This window comes from Oncorhynchus clarkii, chromosome 8 (genome assembly GCF_045791955.1).
Source record: "Oncorhynchus clarkii lewisi isolate Uvic-CL-2024 chromosome 8, UVic_Ocla_1.0, whole genome shotgun sequence".
Lineage (NCBI taxonomy): Eukaryota > Metazoa > Chordata > Actinopteri > Salmoniformes > Salmonidae > Oncorhynchus > Oncorhynchus clarkii.
This window is the reverse complement of record NC_092154.1, coordinates 16,202,557-16,219,693: the sequence shown is the minus strand read 5'-3', so window position 1 is coordinate 16,219,693 and position 17,137 is coordinate 16,202,557. Positions and strand designations below refer to the sequence as shown.

General features: G+C 42.5%; 1 protein-coding gene across 2 annotated transcripts in view; it reads left to right on the top strand.

The window, feature by feature from the left end:
• Nucleotides 1-17,137, top strand: part of LOC139415014 (connector enhancer of kinase suppressor of ras 3-like) — a 34,811-nt gene that overhangs the window by 12,102 nt on the left and 5,572 nt on the right. The window contains exons 2-8 of one of the 2 annotated variants that reach the window (XM_071162749.1): nt 535-698; nt 5,045-5,247; nt 5,909-5,996; nt 8,668-8,709; nt 15,681-15,800; nt 16,549-16,608; nt 16,764-16,832. In XM_071162749.1, coding sequence (XP_071018850.1) covers nt 535-698; nt 5,045-5,247; nt 5,909-5,996; nt 8,668-8,709; nt 15,681-15,800; nt 16,549-16,608; nt 16,764-16,832 — 746 coding nt within the window. The remainder of the gene's footprint in view (nt 1-534; nt 699-5,044; nt 5,248-5,908; nt 5,997-8,667; nt 8,710-15,680; nt 15,801-16,548; nt 16,609-16,763; nt 16,833-17,137) is intronic. The other variant, XM_071162750.1, reaches the window with a different exon arrangement.

The following is a 17,137-nucleotide window of genomic DNA, read 5'->3' as shown; positions in this document are numbered from 1 at the left end:
CTGGTAAACAGCTTGTATTGACTCACTACCAGTGTTTTCTTCAACACTTGTGTGGTATCATAACAGGTCTTGGACTCTGAAAGAAGCTCTTTGTCTTACATCTGTCTCTCTCCCCCTCTACCTCTCTCTCGCGCGTTCTCTCTCTCTCTCTACCCTTCTCTTTATCCCTCTCTAACTCTCTCTACCTCTACCTCTTTCTCTCTCTCTCTCTCTCTCTCTCTCTCTCTCTATCTCTCTCTATCTCTCTCTATCTCTCTCTCTCTCTCTCTCTCTCTCTCTCTCTCTCTCTCTCTCTCTCTCTCTCTCTATCTCTCTCTCTCTCTCTCTCTCTATATCTCTCTCTCTATATCTCTCTTTCTATATCTCTCTCTCTCTCTCTCTCTCTCTCTCTATCTATCTCTCTATCTATCTCTCTCTATCTATCTCTCTATCTATCTCTCTCTATCTCTCTCTCTCTCTATCTCTCTCTCTATCTCTCTCTCTCTCTCTATCTCTCTCTCTCTATTTCTATCTCTCACTATCTATCTTTCCCAGGCCTGGACGACAGCCTACAGCAGTATGTCCCGTACTTTGAGCGTGAGAAGATTGACGGGGAGCAGCTGTTGAAGATCTCCCACCAGGACCTGCTAGAACTGGGTGTGACCAGGATTGGACACCAGGAACTGGTGCTGGAGGCAGTCGACCTGCTCTGTGCTCTGGTTAGTAGTCTAGTAATCACCACACACCTTCCTTCATATCCTAAGGTTTGGTCACACTTTATTTGAATAGTCCCTGAGGTGTATATATGATCTACAGATGTCAGACTATCAACCAACGTCATGTCCAATCATCCATTCAAATATTGTATAACTATAGTTTGATCATGGTTTGATCGCATGTCAACTTCCCGTTCCCATGTCCCAAATGGCAATGTCATTTTAGGTCACCCTGGGAAGTGGGAATTAGACCAAAGGGCCACATTTCAGTATGATAACATTCATCCTGGTGAAGTGATAGTGTGTGGGGCTAGATGTGTAGTAGGCCTACCGAGGCTGGGTGGTGCTTTTGGTACTAGCTTTCCTTCTGATAACTTTAGTTAAGCTGTTAACAGTCAGTGCATTGTGCCTTGGTATCAAGTGGCTTTGACATTTTTATCTTAGGGGGTATCTTGAACTACCATCTTGTTTTTGGAGGGTCCTCTTGAATAAACAGTAAAAAATAGTAAACATCAAGAGCTTGTTGTGCCTTCGGGGGAGCGATTTGTTATTTAGCCCAGAGCGAGCCCAACTTGAGCGTGTCCAAACGGCCCATGGATGGGAGAGGCTGGCATTGGTCAGGACACCGGGATTAGGGAAGAATGTCCGGTCAGCTGCCTCTCTCTCTCTTTCACACACTCTCTCTAACTCTCTCTCTTTCTCCATCTCTCTCTCCCTCAGCTTAAGCGTGTCCAAGCGTTAGGGTTAGGCATGAGTGTACCGAAGCGGCCCATGAACGTGTTAGGGTCAGGGTTAGAGATGAGTGTGTCCAATCGGGTTCTTGGTCACATCCCTGACCAAGGCCCTTCTCCCCCGATTGCTCAGTTTGGATGGGTGACCAGCTCTAGGAAGAGTCTTGGTTCCAAACTTCTTCCATTTAAGAATGATGGAGGCCAGTGTGTTCTTGGGGACTGTCAATGCTGCAGACATTTTCTGGTACCCTTCCCCAAATCTGTGCCTCGACACAATCCTGTCTCGGAGCTCCACGGACAATTCCTTCAACCTCATGGCTTGGTTTTTGCTCTGACAAGCACCGTCAACTGTGGGACCTAATGTAGACAGGTGTGTGCCTTTCCAAATCATGTCCAATCAATTGAATTCACTACAGGTGGTCTCCAATCAAGTTGTAGAAACATCTCAAGGATGATCAATGGAAACAGGATGCACCTGAGCTCAATTTGGCGTTTCATAGCAAAGGGTCTGAATATGTATGTAAATAAGGTATCTGGTTTTATGAATTACTGTTCTATAACCTGTCTGTCATTATGGTGTATTATGTGCAGATTGATGAGGAATTTGTTTTATTTAATACATTTTAGAATAAGGATGTAACATAAGAAAATGTGGAAAAAGGGAAGGTTTCTGAATGCACTTTATATACTCTCTCTCTCTCTCTCTCTGGTCGTGCCCTGCCTATGACATGGCCTCACACCAGGAAGCCTCTGTACTCCATTACATACACAGTCCTGACATGACTTGTGTCTGGATTGCAGGTAGGCCCACTGTGGACATCGTTGGGTTCTGTGGGGAAGTGAATCTTCTTTCTCTATGGATATCACATGGTCTAACAGGAGTGCCCTTCTGTCATTAATCAAATGCTAAACATTTTGCTGATGTAAGAATAATGTTTGTGTTTGTGCCATTTTGCCAACTCCCATCATTGTCATTGTCAAGAATGACCATAGGAATTAGCTATACAGCACAATGTCACGAATCGGCTCGAAGTTTGCCATTTGGGATGCAATCTGGGCAGAGCTTTATGTTCTCGGGGATATCTCCTGGTGCTCAGGAAACAGATGTGACCCCACCCCCCACCTGTAATACACACATCCCGCTCGGGAAAAGCCCTTACACCATTGTTACTGTGGTTTCCGTCTGGTGATTGGTTCTTCCCCTGCCTCTCCTCTCTCCGACTGTGCCCCATACATCATAACTGCTGTAGATCTCAGAGTCAACACTTCCCCCTTTCCTCCCTCTGTCACATGCTCTCTTCCTCTCTTTCTTCACTTTCCCTTTCCCCTCTTCAGCGTCTGAACAGGAATAGGCATTCCATTGGCTTCAGAAGTTTCCATTGCTTCTATGCTTCAGGATAGGAACGATCGCGCTGAACAGCTGTTGTGTGTGTCTGTGTGCGTATCTGTGTGTGTATGTATGTGTGTTCATAGTGATCAAGGTAATAATTAAAGAGATTTTATTTGATCTCAATCAGACCTTGTTGGACTTTCCCATCTCACTATCCTTTGCACTTAATTAAGGCCTTTTTGCCTCTGTCTACCATAGCTGTGTTACAGTGCTAGTGATCCACAGGTGTTACAGGACCACTGATCCACAGGTGTTACAGGATCAGGGATCCACAGGTGTTACAGGGCTAGTGATCCACAGGTGTTACAGGACCAGTGATCCACAGGTGTTACAGGATCAGGGATCCACAGGTGTTACAGGGCTAGTGATCCACAGGTGTTACAGGACCAGTGATCCACAGGTGTTACAGGACCAGTGATCCACAGGTGTTACAGGACCAGTGATCCACAGGTGTTACAGGATCAGGGATCCACAGGTGTTACAGGATCAGGGATCCACAGGTGTTACAGGACCAGGGATCCACAGGTGTTACAGGACCAGGGATCCACAGGTGTTACAGGACCAGGGATCCACAGGTATTACAGGGCCAGTGATCCACAGGTATTACAGAGCCAGGGATCCACAGGTATTACAGGGCCAGGGATCCACAGGTATTACAGGGCCAGGGATCCACAGGTGTTACAGGGCCAGGGATCCACAGGTGTTACAGGGCCAGGGATCCACAGGTGTTACAGGGCCAGGGATCCACAGGTGTTACAGAGCCAGGGATCCACAGGTGTTATAGAGCCAGGGATCCACAGGTGTTATAGAGCCAGGGATCCACAGGTATTACAGAGCCAGGGATCCACAGGTGTTACAGAGCCAGGGATCCACAGGTGTTACAGAGCCAGGGATCCACAGGTGTTACAGAGCCAGGGATCCACAGGTATTACAGAGCCAGGGATCCACAGGTATTACAGAGCCAGTGATCCACAGGTATTACAGAGCCAGTGATCCACAGGTATTACAGAGCACAGGTGTTAGCCTGCTATTAAACCCCTAGAGCTGTGTAGATATGAAAGGGTTGATCGTTCTCCCTTGCCATCTTCCTCCCTCCCTTGTTCACACACTTACGTTTACACTCAGCACAAACAAAGACAAACACACACACACACACACTTAGAATTTGATATAATTCAGGTAGACATGGAGGGGAATATGTTTTAATCAGAGGATGGGCCATGCAGGTTGCCATTGTGACTGGTCCTGAGTGTAGGGGGACTTGAGAACTTGGTCAGAGGGACTTGGTCATGAGAAAGACCCTGGAGTCATTAATCCTCTGTCACTCTACATTACAACAGAAAGGTAATGGCTGTGTCTGAAATGGCACCCTTTTCACTCTGTAGTGTACTACTTTTGGCCAGAGCCAATGAGGGCCCATGAGACTGGCCAAAGGTAGTGCACTATAGATGGAATAGGGTGCCATTTGGGACGTAGGCAATGTTTGCTGAACCCAATCCAGTTGGTTGTGAATGGAATTGATTACTTTATTTTAATTTTATTTATTTAACCTTTATTTATTTATTTAGGCAAGTCAGTTAAGAACAAATTCTTATTTACAATGACGGCCTACCCCGGCCAAACCCGGACGACGCTGGGCCAATTGTGCGGCGCCCTATGGGACAATTACGTCTGGATGTGATGCAGCCTGGAATGCAGCACACATGCTAATCACACTAATCAAAGCTCTGATAGCTGCATGTATGGTATGTGACTATGATAACCTTATTAGTGAGTCAGATAACCTGGGTGTATTTTTCTTACTTTTGAATCTTGTGTTATGAGAATATGCCCTTACATTTAAGCAATAAGTCACGAGGGTGTGTGGTATATGGCCAATATACCACGGCTAAGGGCTGTTCTTAACGCAACATGGAGTGCCTGGATACAGCCAGTAGCCATGGTATATTGGCCATATACCACAAACCCCCAAGGTGCTTTATTGCTATTATAAACTGGTTACCAACGTAATTAGAGCAGTAAAAATAAATGTTTTGTCATACCCGTGGTATACGGTCTGATATACCACGGCTGTCAGCCAATCAGCATTCAGGGCTCAAACCACCCAGTTTATAATTTACATTTCGGGTATTTTAGTGAACTTACAAGTCAGTGCATTCAACTAGGGTGGTTAAAACAGCCACAAATTACAGTCAATGCAAGTAAAAACCTTTTATTTTGTCCTCTAGAACTATGGGGTGGAGACAGACAACCTGAAGACTCTGGTAGGTCGTATGAGAGCGGCGTCCAACAACCTCCACAACTCAGCGTCGGAGCGCAGAAAGAACCCGTCGTACGAGGGCAAGAAGTCCCACAAACCCCCCAATGACTTTCTCACTGCTGTCGTGGAGCTCATTGGAGCAGCCAAGTGTCTACTGGCCTGGTTGGACAGGTACGTTATACAAAACACACTTACACACATGCACGTAGGCAGTGACACACACACACACACACACACACACACACACACACACTCTTAACATTTCACCTGGAAGGAATGCATTCTGTTAGGGTCTTAAGTGATGCCCATGTTAACATACATGTTATCCTTTTAAAGTCCTGACTTGAGGAAATGTTTTAGTGTCTGGTAGTCAAAACAGCCACAGTGAAGTCTTTCCAAGTGAAGTAATGCAGCCGGTTGTATTTCTGTGCCTGTGTCGGCTTGAGACGCATTCCAGAAGGTCTCTGCTGCAAAATGAAACATCTGTATTGACAGACAACAGCAGATGCTGTTAGTAACCCCTCAAAACATGTTAGGGTGTGTATTGTAACCTACGTAGATGACGAGTCAAAGCCCTTCTCATCAAGTCAACAATAATTACTATTACATTTCTCACATACCTGGGATGTTTTGATTTAGATGCTGTCTTCATGCATCTGTCACACAACAACACTCATAATTGCTATATTCTACAGAACTGTCATCACATTCAGCTCCATAATTGCACCTGATGTTATGATGGTACACACAGCGATAGATAGGTTATTGCTGTGTTATTGGGGTTGTTGTAATTGGAATGACTCCTGTCCTTCCTCTGGTCTCTATATAACAGGACTTCTCTGACGGGGATCAGTGACTTCACCTGCACTAAGAACAGGATCATTCAGCTGTGTCTGGAGCTCACCTCCACCGTTCAGAAGGTTTGTTCTCTAATCATCACTATTCACTCTCATGAGGTTCCATAGGACTTTGGGATGACTTTTCCTACAAGGAAACTACTTGTGTGTGTTTGTGAAATTAGCATGATGCATGAATATTTCTTTCATGCTCGTAGTCAACACACAAATTAAAATAGAGCCCCTCTCATGAACGTTCTGGGGACCAAAAATGACAGTTTTTTAAGGCATGTAAAAAGAAAAAGATCTCTGAGAAAATTCTCTGTGGTTTCAAAGGTAGCCTGTCTGTCACGTTCTGACCTTTATTTCCTTTGTTTTGTCTTTATTTAGTATGGTCAGGGCGTGAGTTGGGGTGGGCAGTCTATGTTTGTTTTTCTATGTTTGATTTCTGTTTCGGCCTAGTATGGTTCTCAATCAGAGGCAGGTGTCGTTAGTTGTCTCTGATTGAGAATCATACTTAGGTAGCCTGGGTTTCACTGTTGGTTTGTGGGTGTTTGTTTCCGTGTCAGTGTTTGTCGCCACACGGGACTGTTTCGGTTTAGTTTCTTTTTTTTAATTTTTGTATTCAGTGTTCAGTGCTTTCTTTGATTAAAGTTATGGACACTTACCATGCTGCATCTTGGTCCGATCCTTACTCCTCTTCAGACGAAGAGGAGATCTGCCGTTACACCGTCTTACATGAACTTCTAGGGTCACAATGTCTGTCACACGAGACCTTAAAAACCCTGCATGAGAGGCTACTTCTTTTGATCTATTACACATTGAGGTGGAGTTCAAATAGGGAGTGTAAGCTGAAGGTGTGCCCCACTGTCACGCCCTGACCTTAGATTCTCTGTTTTTCTATATATTTTGATTTGGTCAGGGTGTGACTAGGGTGGGTACTCTAGTTGTAGTATGTCTAGGGTTTTTGTCATCTAGGGTTTTTGTATGTCTATGTTGGCCTGATATGGTTCCCAATCAGAGACACCTGTTTATCGTTGTCTCTGATTGGGGATCATATTTAGGTAGCCATTTTCCCCATTGTTAGTTGTGGGATCTTGTCTATGTTAAGTTATAGCTTCACGTTTCGTTTGGTTGTTTGTTTTTGTTCATTCATTAAAAAGAGAATGTACGCAGACCACGCTGCGCCTTGGTCCGATCCTTATGACGAACGTGATACCCACACAGACACTCACCACAGGATGCAATAAGAACAGGACCACTGGATGGTTAAAGCACATGTTTGTTTTTTTAGAAGGTGGATCAGCTTTAATATTGCGGATAGATTGTTGCTTTCATCAATGTAATTGCCTGCATTTCTAATCCCCCATATATTTTGGGGGTAAATATATATACATACATACACATACACACACACATATATATATACATTCATACATATACAGTTGAAGTCAGAAGTTTACATACACTTAGGTTTGAGTCATTAAAACTCGTTTTTCAACCACTCCACAAATTTCTTGTTGACATCATTTTCTGGAATTTTCCTAGCTGTTTAAAGGCACAGTCAACTTAGTGTATGTAAACTTACAGTGAATTATAAGTGAAATAATCTGTCTGTAAAATATTGTTGGGAAAATTACTTGTGTCATGCACAAAGTAGATGTCCTAACTGACTTGTTAAAACTATAGTTTGTTAACAAGACATTTGTGGAGTGGTTGAAAAACAAGTTTTAATGACTCCAACCTAAGTGTATGTAAACTTCTGACTTCAACTGTATACACATACACACTTTTTTTAATATACCTTCCTTTATTGTTCCCCAAACCCTACCACCCCTCCCCCAATTGGAGTAAACTAGTGAACAACAACGTTTAGGCTTCTACTTCCAGCTTATACATACTATATACATTTTACAGACACAATCTATTTTACAATAGTTATATTTGGTTTGTTTTTAGTCCTGGCCTTCCTCTATTTCTGATGTCCATCCAGTTGGATTTATATTTGCCATATATTTTTAACTGTTATTTCACAAAAGTTCTGAACCTATATACATTTTACAGACCCCGTATGTTTTACATTGGTTATGTTGTTGGTATCAGTCCCACCCTTCAGCTCCATTCAGCCCCTCCCATCTATCTCTGAACACCATCCATTTTTTATTTCTATTTGACATATATTCTTCCACTGTTCTGTGATGTTTCACAAATGTACTGATATTCCCACTGAAGACCTCCACCAGCAGCACGTGGGAGGAGGAAATATCAGCCTAATTCTGCTCTCTCCCTCAAAACGTGAAGTATACAGAGTCTGTTGTATCCCAAATGGCACCCTGTTCCCTATATAGTGCACTAGCCAATAGGGTCCTGGTCAAAAGTAGTGGACTAAAAAGGGAATAGGTTGCTATTTAGGACACAGCCATAGTGACGGATACAGAGTGGGAGCAGTGTCCTCTCCACCTCACTGCTCCCTATAGTTAAGTGACGCCACAGATCTGTCGTGCAATCATCTTGTCACACTGTTTACAGGGAGTTGTTATTTAAGTGCCCACAAGACACATCGTCCTGTATATTTGGGATGCTTTTTGCATTCCTGTTTGGTTTCACTCCCAATTTTTTATTTCCACAAATATTTGTCCTCCGCTCACTGTTAATTTGTGTTTTCGCTCACTATTTCCTGCTACGCCTCAGAGGGACACAGCTTAAGTGTTTTACTGTAGCATCTTGTGAAATATACTTCTGTCTCTGATTGCAGGACTGCACAGTTTATGACATGGAGGAGAAGATTCTGGAAGTGGTAAGTGGTGCATCCTCATTTTACCTCTGGTCTGGTCTGTTCACCAAGTCAGCCCTGGAGCTTCCAAATAAACACATCGCATACAGATATACACACAGGAAGCACACACACACACACAGATACACACAGGCAAAGCATGTACACACGCACACACACACGTACACACACTTCCCTTTCCTGTAGAGACTGCCATGGTTCTTGTGATGTCTGATATGTTCCGGTATGGGTGCAGGGCTTTGTTTATACAGTGCAGAGCTGTTTTCCAAAAGACACCCTATTCCCTATACAATGTACTATTATTGACGAGACCCTTATGGACATGGTCAAAAGTCGTGCACTACATGGGGAATAGGGTGCCATTTGGGATGAATCCCAGTGCTGTGATGGTCTACAGAAGCCCTGCTTCCACATCCTGGGTGAGATAGCTCTGCCTGGGGGGGCCGTTGGGCTACACAGTCAGCTGAAAACTTAATTAACTAGGTGATAATATTAGTTTGGATCAGCAGTTTCCCTCAGAAGCTGACCTACTGTATAACCTCAGCCTCCCATGCTGTGCTGTTTACAGCCAAGTTGTACAATGCTTATGTAAGTGTGTCAGGCTGTTGCAGCTTTAAAGCTAATGTCCTACAATACTACCCATTTTGCCATCAGGCAGAGAGAAAACTTTGCAGTTTTAAAGTTTAAATTAATGTGCATTTGTGTAAAAAATAAATAAATACAGAATGTATTGAGTTGTGTATACCAATATCCCTGTAAGCCTCCTAGGCCCACGTTTCCCAGGGTTAAGAAATTGTAGATGAATAAAAGTCTTTCCACCAATTCAGTGCCTTTTGAGAAGTGTAAAAAAAAAAACGATGTTCATTTCACTGAATTTCAACATTCTGTCATAGAGAGCACACAACTTCAGAAAAAACATACTTTCCTATCTCAAGAGGTTGATGCTTTGTTCTTAAATCAGCCATGAATCCCCTTGTGACCGGGGGAATAGAAGCTTGTTGTGTGCGAGAGGGAGTGGCAATTGAATGCAAGCTTCACACCTTTCAAATGTTTTTAATATATATATTTCTACCCTGTCTATCTATGGGTAACAGGTTTGACTTGTTATGCTCGACCCGCTCAGTTTTCCACCACAAAACGTAGGAAAATGTCCAAAAAGAGTAGAACTAGCTCTAGGAACACACTAACACCTCCCTTTATTTTTGAAGACCCCTAACTACAGCCCCAAGCACCAAGTAATGACAAAGCTATGACAACATGGATTGTAAAGGGGCCCTACCTATCTGCCCTATGTTATGACTTAGAATGAGTGGCACCTTGTGGTGCAACTGAAGTTCCTATGGTAACTTGTTTGTCAGACGACAAATCCAAAACAGAAGGGTGTAGAAAACAACGAAATTGAATTCAATGAGTGGCAGTGTACAGAGCTACAAGCACAAGGCAAAGTAACACCCACGCTAAAATGTCCCTTGAAAGAACCATTATACAACGGGGTGGGTCTAATCCTGAATGCTGATTGGCTAAAAGTGCATTCCAGCTGGTGTCGATTCCACAAGTAACCACCGACTAAATCAATTTGCTGTGTTCCATCTGACTGCACAATCCACTGTCTCATCAGCCTAGGCAGGGAAGTTATCTACTTGATCTCCACTATTTAAAGCATCTGGACATTATCTCACATTTCTTTTAGACAAACATTTTGTTTTCAAGCTGAGAGCTGACAGCTGAGATTTGTATAGACCTTGTTGTCTGTCTCCCCGACATCTGCAACATTGTTTCAATATTCAAATTCAATCTCCAACTGTCTCATAGTAATGAACGTGTAGGGGTTGGGTGTCGGTAAGAGAGAGACAGGCAGCGTTTCTCAGCCAGTCGAAATCATGAATCAGCTGGCATCATTTTTATGGACATATACAAAGAAATGTCAATTGAAAAATGTTGAAACGAAGTGGAGCTAGTTTGCAGTCTTTCCAGCTTCAGATTGAAGTTATTGTGTTAGCTGTGTTGTTGGCTAGCTCCTCTGAACAACAGTGTCCTAACGAGAGAGCACGTTTCCTATGCCAGGTGAAATTGTGCCTCATTAGCTCATTGTTATGAATGTATCCAAATAAATGCCACCAGAAAACCGCTTAAACAAATGCAGCTACTGTTATTCTGGCTGCACTGTTTGACGTGACTGTAAGTTAGCCGTAATTGGCTAGCTAGTAACTAAGGGATAAGAATGTTGCCAGCCTGTATGGCATTGGAACCTTTAGAACAAACGACTGGGTCGCGTCCATAGACACAGAACAAAAAGACTGAACGACTGGGTCGCGTCTCTGGCAATAGAACGAACGACGCATCCCAGTTTGCCGGCCCTCAACTTCGTCTCGGACCTAACAACACCCGTGCTAATATATCCTCCAAACACTTCTTCTTCGATAGGGTTTAACGACGGTTGGCATCCAATGTTAATGGTGCATTACCACCACCAACTGGACAGGTATTGAATAAGAAACAACAACAAAAACATTCCAGGAAAGGGGGAAAAGACATCATACAAAATAAAACACAAAAAAAACATCATACTACTTCAATCACAGTCCACTCCAAAATACATCCCTAGACAGGGCTACATTCACCGCCTTGGCTGTGAAATCACGAAGACCCAAAAAAGGTTCAGCGGCATTCACAATGATTCACATTTTCTTAGACTTCTTCTCTGCTTGTGCTGTACAGTTTATGACCATTGCAATAAATAATACAAAGTCCACCTTTTTAACACGTAGCATTTCACTATCCCTCGGTTGATGAGAAACCTTCCCTGGTCGTGGTGGCTCTACTACCATTTCTTCTTCTCCACCACTCGTTCCTTTCAGTTTTCTCACCGCCTCCAGATTGGAGACACTCTGGACACTCCGTACCAATGCAACCTCATTTTCCTTCACCCTAACAGGGCACCTCAAGAATTCGGGCGCATGTTCACCTCCACAGTTGCAGCATTTCCCTTCATCTGGCATATGATATTATTTCCTTCTGTACACACTTGACACATGACCAAATCTTTTAAATTTATGACACTTAACGGGCTTGTGCACAAAAGCTCTTACAGGGTATCTCACGAATCCCAACTTTATACAGTGGTTTGTCCTTTAAAAGTTGCAGCATACTGCAGCAAAGCTTGAATGGTACCGCATAATTATATGGCACATTATTTAAGTGTCATTGTAACCATTAAAGCTAGTTAGTGCTAGTTTGACCACCAGAGGGCATCTTTGAGAAGCATTTGATAGCCTTCCATAGTGGCTATACTAGAGAATTTAAAACCTTTTTGAGAGAGAACATAGTACATGGGACTGATTTTAGAAAATGTTGCTTAATTTGATTAATATTATGGTGTTTCTATTTCAAGAAAAACGAAAAACCCTCTGGGTTTCCGTTAGGATGGAACGGAAAATATATCGCTGCACAACATGATGGTCGGGAGTAGGCTACAGTACTGGGCAATTTAGCTAAAGAATCCCCCGTGTCGTGCGGGCACGCGGGAGACCAGGGTTCAATTCCCTGACTGGGAGGAAGGAGTAGGCTGTCCCTGTAAATACGAATTTGTTCTTGACTGACTTGCCTAGTTAAATAAATATTACACTAAGGGGATAACATTTCTACACCCTAATTGTATAACTGTAGTCTAACCAATACCCAAATGGAGATTCAGTGAAAATAAAAATCTCATTGATTTATCAAGACCAGTCTCCATGCTTATCTTAGAGCAGCGTGAAACAATGCTGAAATAGTTGTAGGCTACTGCTTCTAACTTCAATATGCTCTTTTAACACTACTTTTAACAGCACATTACTCGACACTAGTGAGACTCATGTCGCCTACGGTAGGCCTGCAGTATATTGAAAAATATTGACCTCCAATAATTACATATGGGTCTCCCGGTGGCGGCCGGCACAGGTATAAAACCTGCATCTGTGGCAACGCATTTTGCACTGCGATGCAGTGTCTTAGACCACTGCGCCGATCGGGAGGGCTATTATAATACTGTACATAGTGTCCAGGTCAGGATAACCAAAACATTTCTTTGTTAAAGACTATCTGAAAGAATGTTGGTACCTCTTTATTGTGAATCAACGCCATGAATGAGTGAGTCACTCAGCTTTATGTAGGTGCCGGGCTATTTGACTGTGCCATCAACTTGATAATATATAATGATATTTTGGAGGTTATTTCGTTTTCAAAAAACAAAGGTGAGCGATTGTAATCTGAATAAAGGCCAAAATAATATTTGTAAAGGCCAAAACATGTATTTTTGTTTTTAGAGGGAGAGAAAAGCTGGGCCAATTGGGCGCCACCCTATGGGACTCCCAATCATGGTCGGATGTGATACATAATAGTAATAAAAATAATACTTTTTGGTGTATTATTTGTTTAGTCTTTTCTGGTGTATTAAACTGCAAGGCAGTCCCATTGTGTGCCTCTCGGGAGTCATGACCAATATGACCAATATATATTGTCCTGCTAATAACAGGGTTAATAATATATCTGTGAGAATATCCAAGGGGCTTTTATATCATTCTAAATGAATAATAATATTAATCACTTTGTTTAAAAAATAACAATATTTTGGAGATTTCGTTTTCAAATCATGTAAAATGAGCGAGAAAAGGGACATTCTTGAACAAGGGGTGAGACATTGTTACTAATTTGTAAATAAAGCCAGTTTGTTATTTAGAATTATTTATTGTTTTTAGAGGGAGAGAAACCAAAAACCTACAGTCATCTCATGGGCCTCCCAGTCGAGGCCAGCATGGGTATTGAACCAGCATCAGTAGCACTGCGATTAAGTGTCTTAGACCGCTACGCCACTCAGGCGCTGTACAATGTCACCGTTCGGGAGTAGACTACAGTACTACAGAAACACAGTAGCACCTTAGGACCCAAAAGCATAATCAGTGCTCTAACTCCCCCTTGTGTTGGTCTGGTGCAATGAAGTAGTGATGCAGGGTACAGTACTAAACCACAACTTACCTCTAAGTCCCGCAGCATAATCACTAAACTTTTAGTGGAGCAACCACTGTATGAGAAGGGAGAGATCCTTCATCAAAGAACAGTAGCATGGATGAAGTGAACTTCTTTCCTCTATCCACCATACAGGTCAGTCGACGTGCACTACCACTCCATCAATGTCTTCAGTTATTTCCTCTGCCTTTATTTCTTGCACCACCCCAGAAATAACCTTGATAGGCGCCCTGCTACGAAAATCCATGCAGGAAACATTCCACTAAGATATTTTTTTGAGTCTTAACACACGCTTCTTCTGCTCCGCAGACACACAAAAAAAAAAAATAAGGCCACTTCTTGTGACTCTTACTGACTCCACACTTTCTTCCAAAACATTCCAGATTTTCCTGGAGACAATAAATGGATTTCCCAAGTAGCATTGATCCAAAACGCTGACTCCGACCAAAAATCGATTCTTGTGGTTTCCTATTTTCCAACATACTTTACTTTTTACCTTTTTGTTTGCCACTGTAACCCACTCATTCTCCCTTTCTGGTCTATTAGCTTCACTCGGCTCACTAGCAGTTTCAAACTAAATCTCAGTTTCCGCCATCTTCCGCCCCCCATATCCATTCCTTCCAACCTCCAAGGCTTCTCTGGCATTATCACTTAATTATAAACGGGGTGATTCGAGCCATGGGTGCTGATTGGCTGACAGCCGTGGTATATCAGACCATAAACCACGGGAATGACAAAATATTTATTTTTACTTCTCTAATTATGTTGGTAACCAGTTTATAATAGCAATAAGGCACCCTGGGTGGTATATGGCCAATATACCATGGCTGAGAGCTGTTCTTATGCACGATGCAATGCAGAGTGCCTGGATATAGCCCTTAGCCACACCCCTTTCGGGCCTTATTGCTTAATTAACCAATCCAGTCATTAGCACTAACGTGTGACTACAGTCTTTCCCTCCCCTCACCGGAAGTTTAGCTCCATCATGCATGATCACACACCAGAGATCCAACACACCAGAATAGCTCTTTATAACAACCATAACCTCGTCCCCAGGCTAATTGTGCATACATTGCGAGGCAGTGTCTTGCTAACGAGATTACAATGACAATGGTTATTTCCCCAAAGTTCAGTATACTGAACAAAAATATCAAATGCAACATGCAACAATTTCTAAGATTTCACTGAGTTACATACATATATGAGGAAAATAGTCAATTGAAATAAATTCATTAGGCCCTAATCTATGGATTTCACATGACTGGGAATACAGATATGCATCTTAGGGTTACAGATACCTTAAAAAAAATGGGCCTCACAATGGGCCTCAGGATCTCGTTGGGGTATTTTTGTATATTAAAATTGTCAATCGATAAAATGCAATTGCGTTTGTTGTCTGTAGCTTATGCTTGCCTATGCCATAACCCCACCGCCACAGTGGGGCACTCTGAGCAAACTGCTCACCCACACAACGCCATACACATGGTCTGCGGTTGTGAGGCCAGTTGGATGTACTGCCAAATTCTCTGAAACGATGTTGGAGGCTGCTTATGGTACAGAAATGAACAATCAATTCTCTGCCAACAGCTCTGGTGGACATTCCTGCAGTCAGCATACCAATTGCATGCTCCCTCAACTTGAGACATTTGTGGCATTGTGTTGTGTTAAAAAAAACGGAACATTTTAGAGTAGCCATTTATTGTCCCCAGCACAAGGTGCACCTATATGCCACACCTGTCAGGTGGATGGATTATATTGGTAAAGGATAAATGCTCACTAACAGGGATGTAAATACATTTGTGTTCAATATTTTAGAGAAATAAGCATATGGAACATTTCTGGGATATTTTATTTCAACTTAGAAAAAATGCGACCAACACTTTACATGTTGCGTTGATATTTTTGTTCAGTGTAAATTGGTGTTCTGAGACAACGTAGCTGAGTGTATTCAGTTATATGTTCCATTCCAGTCTGTGGCTCTGAACGTGATCAGTGAGCAGACGATGAGGACGACCTCTGACCCCCAGAAGAGTCAGATGGCCTGTCTGGAGGAGGTCCATATCACGAACATCAGACCTAGGGATGGACTGGTGAGAAGAGTTAGCCTGCATCCCAAATGGCACCCTATGCCATATACAGTGGTGTAAATACTTTAAAGTACTACTTAATTTGATTTTTGGGGTATCTTTTTATTTTACTTTACTATTTATATTTTTGCATACTTTTACTTCACTACATTCCTAAAGAAAATAATATTATTTTTACTCCATAAAGTACTTGTTACATTTTGACAGGAAAATGGTCCAATTCACACACTTATCAAGAGAACATCCCTACTGCCGCAGATCTGGCGGAATCACTAAACACAAACGCTTCGTTTGTAAATTATGTCTGAGTGTTGGAATTTTAAATGGTTTATACTTTTACTTTTGATACTTAAGTACATTTTAGCAATTATATTTACTTTTGATACTTAAGTATATTTAAAACCAAATACTTTTAGACTTTAACTCAAGTAATATTTTACTGGTTGACTTTGACTTTTACTAGTCATTTTCTATTAAGGTATCTTTACTTTTACTCAAGTATGACAATTTAGTACTTTTTCCACCGCTGACCGTATCCTGTATAATGCACAACGTTTGACCAGGGCCCATAGGTGTCAGGTCAAAAAGTACTGACTACATAGGAAATAGTGTGGCATATAAGAAGCTGACTTATGCTTGAAATTAGAGAAGAGTCTTACATGATCAGCCCGAGCTAGATGTACTGCTTGATTTCTCAGTCTCTGAGATTGATTGCTTCTTCCTTACATTATGCTGTCCTGTGTCATCTCAGGGGTTGTATATCAAATCCACCTACGACGGGCTTCACATCATCACTGGAACCACAGAACATGTGAGTATCCCGATAGTAGTAGTCTGGAGTAGTTTGGAGTAGTCTAGTAGTCTGGAGTGTAGATAGTAGATGGTCTGGAGTGATCCAGTCAGATGTACAGTACTGTGATGTCTCCTTGCTCACCATCTGTCTTTCTGTTGTCCTCTGCCCTCCAGTCTCCAGCAGACAGAACACACAGGATCCACGCAGGAGACGAGGTCGTCCAGGTCAACAAGCAGACAGTGGTAGCTACCTCATAGAGCTTCTCTCATCTGTCCATTATCTCTCACCCTAACCCAGGGCTGAGAGAGACCAAATATCTTTGATAAATCAACAACAAGCTCTTACTCAATAATGGTAGGAGCACAGGGATAGACAGAAAGTGTTGATGATGAAGGTTCTGCTGATGGGATTGATGATGATGGATGTGATGATGGGAATGATGATGAGGGATGTGATGATGATGATGATGGGAGTGATGATGATGGATGAGATGATGATCGGAGGGAGGATGATGGGAGTGATGATGATGGATGTGATGATGGGTGTG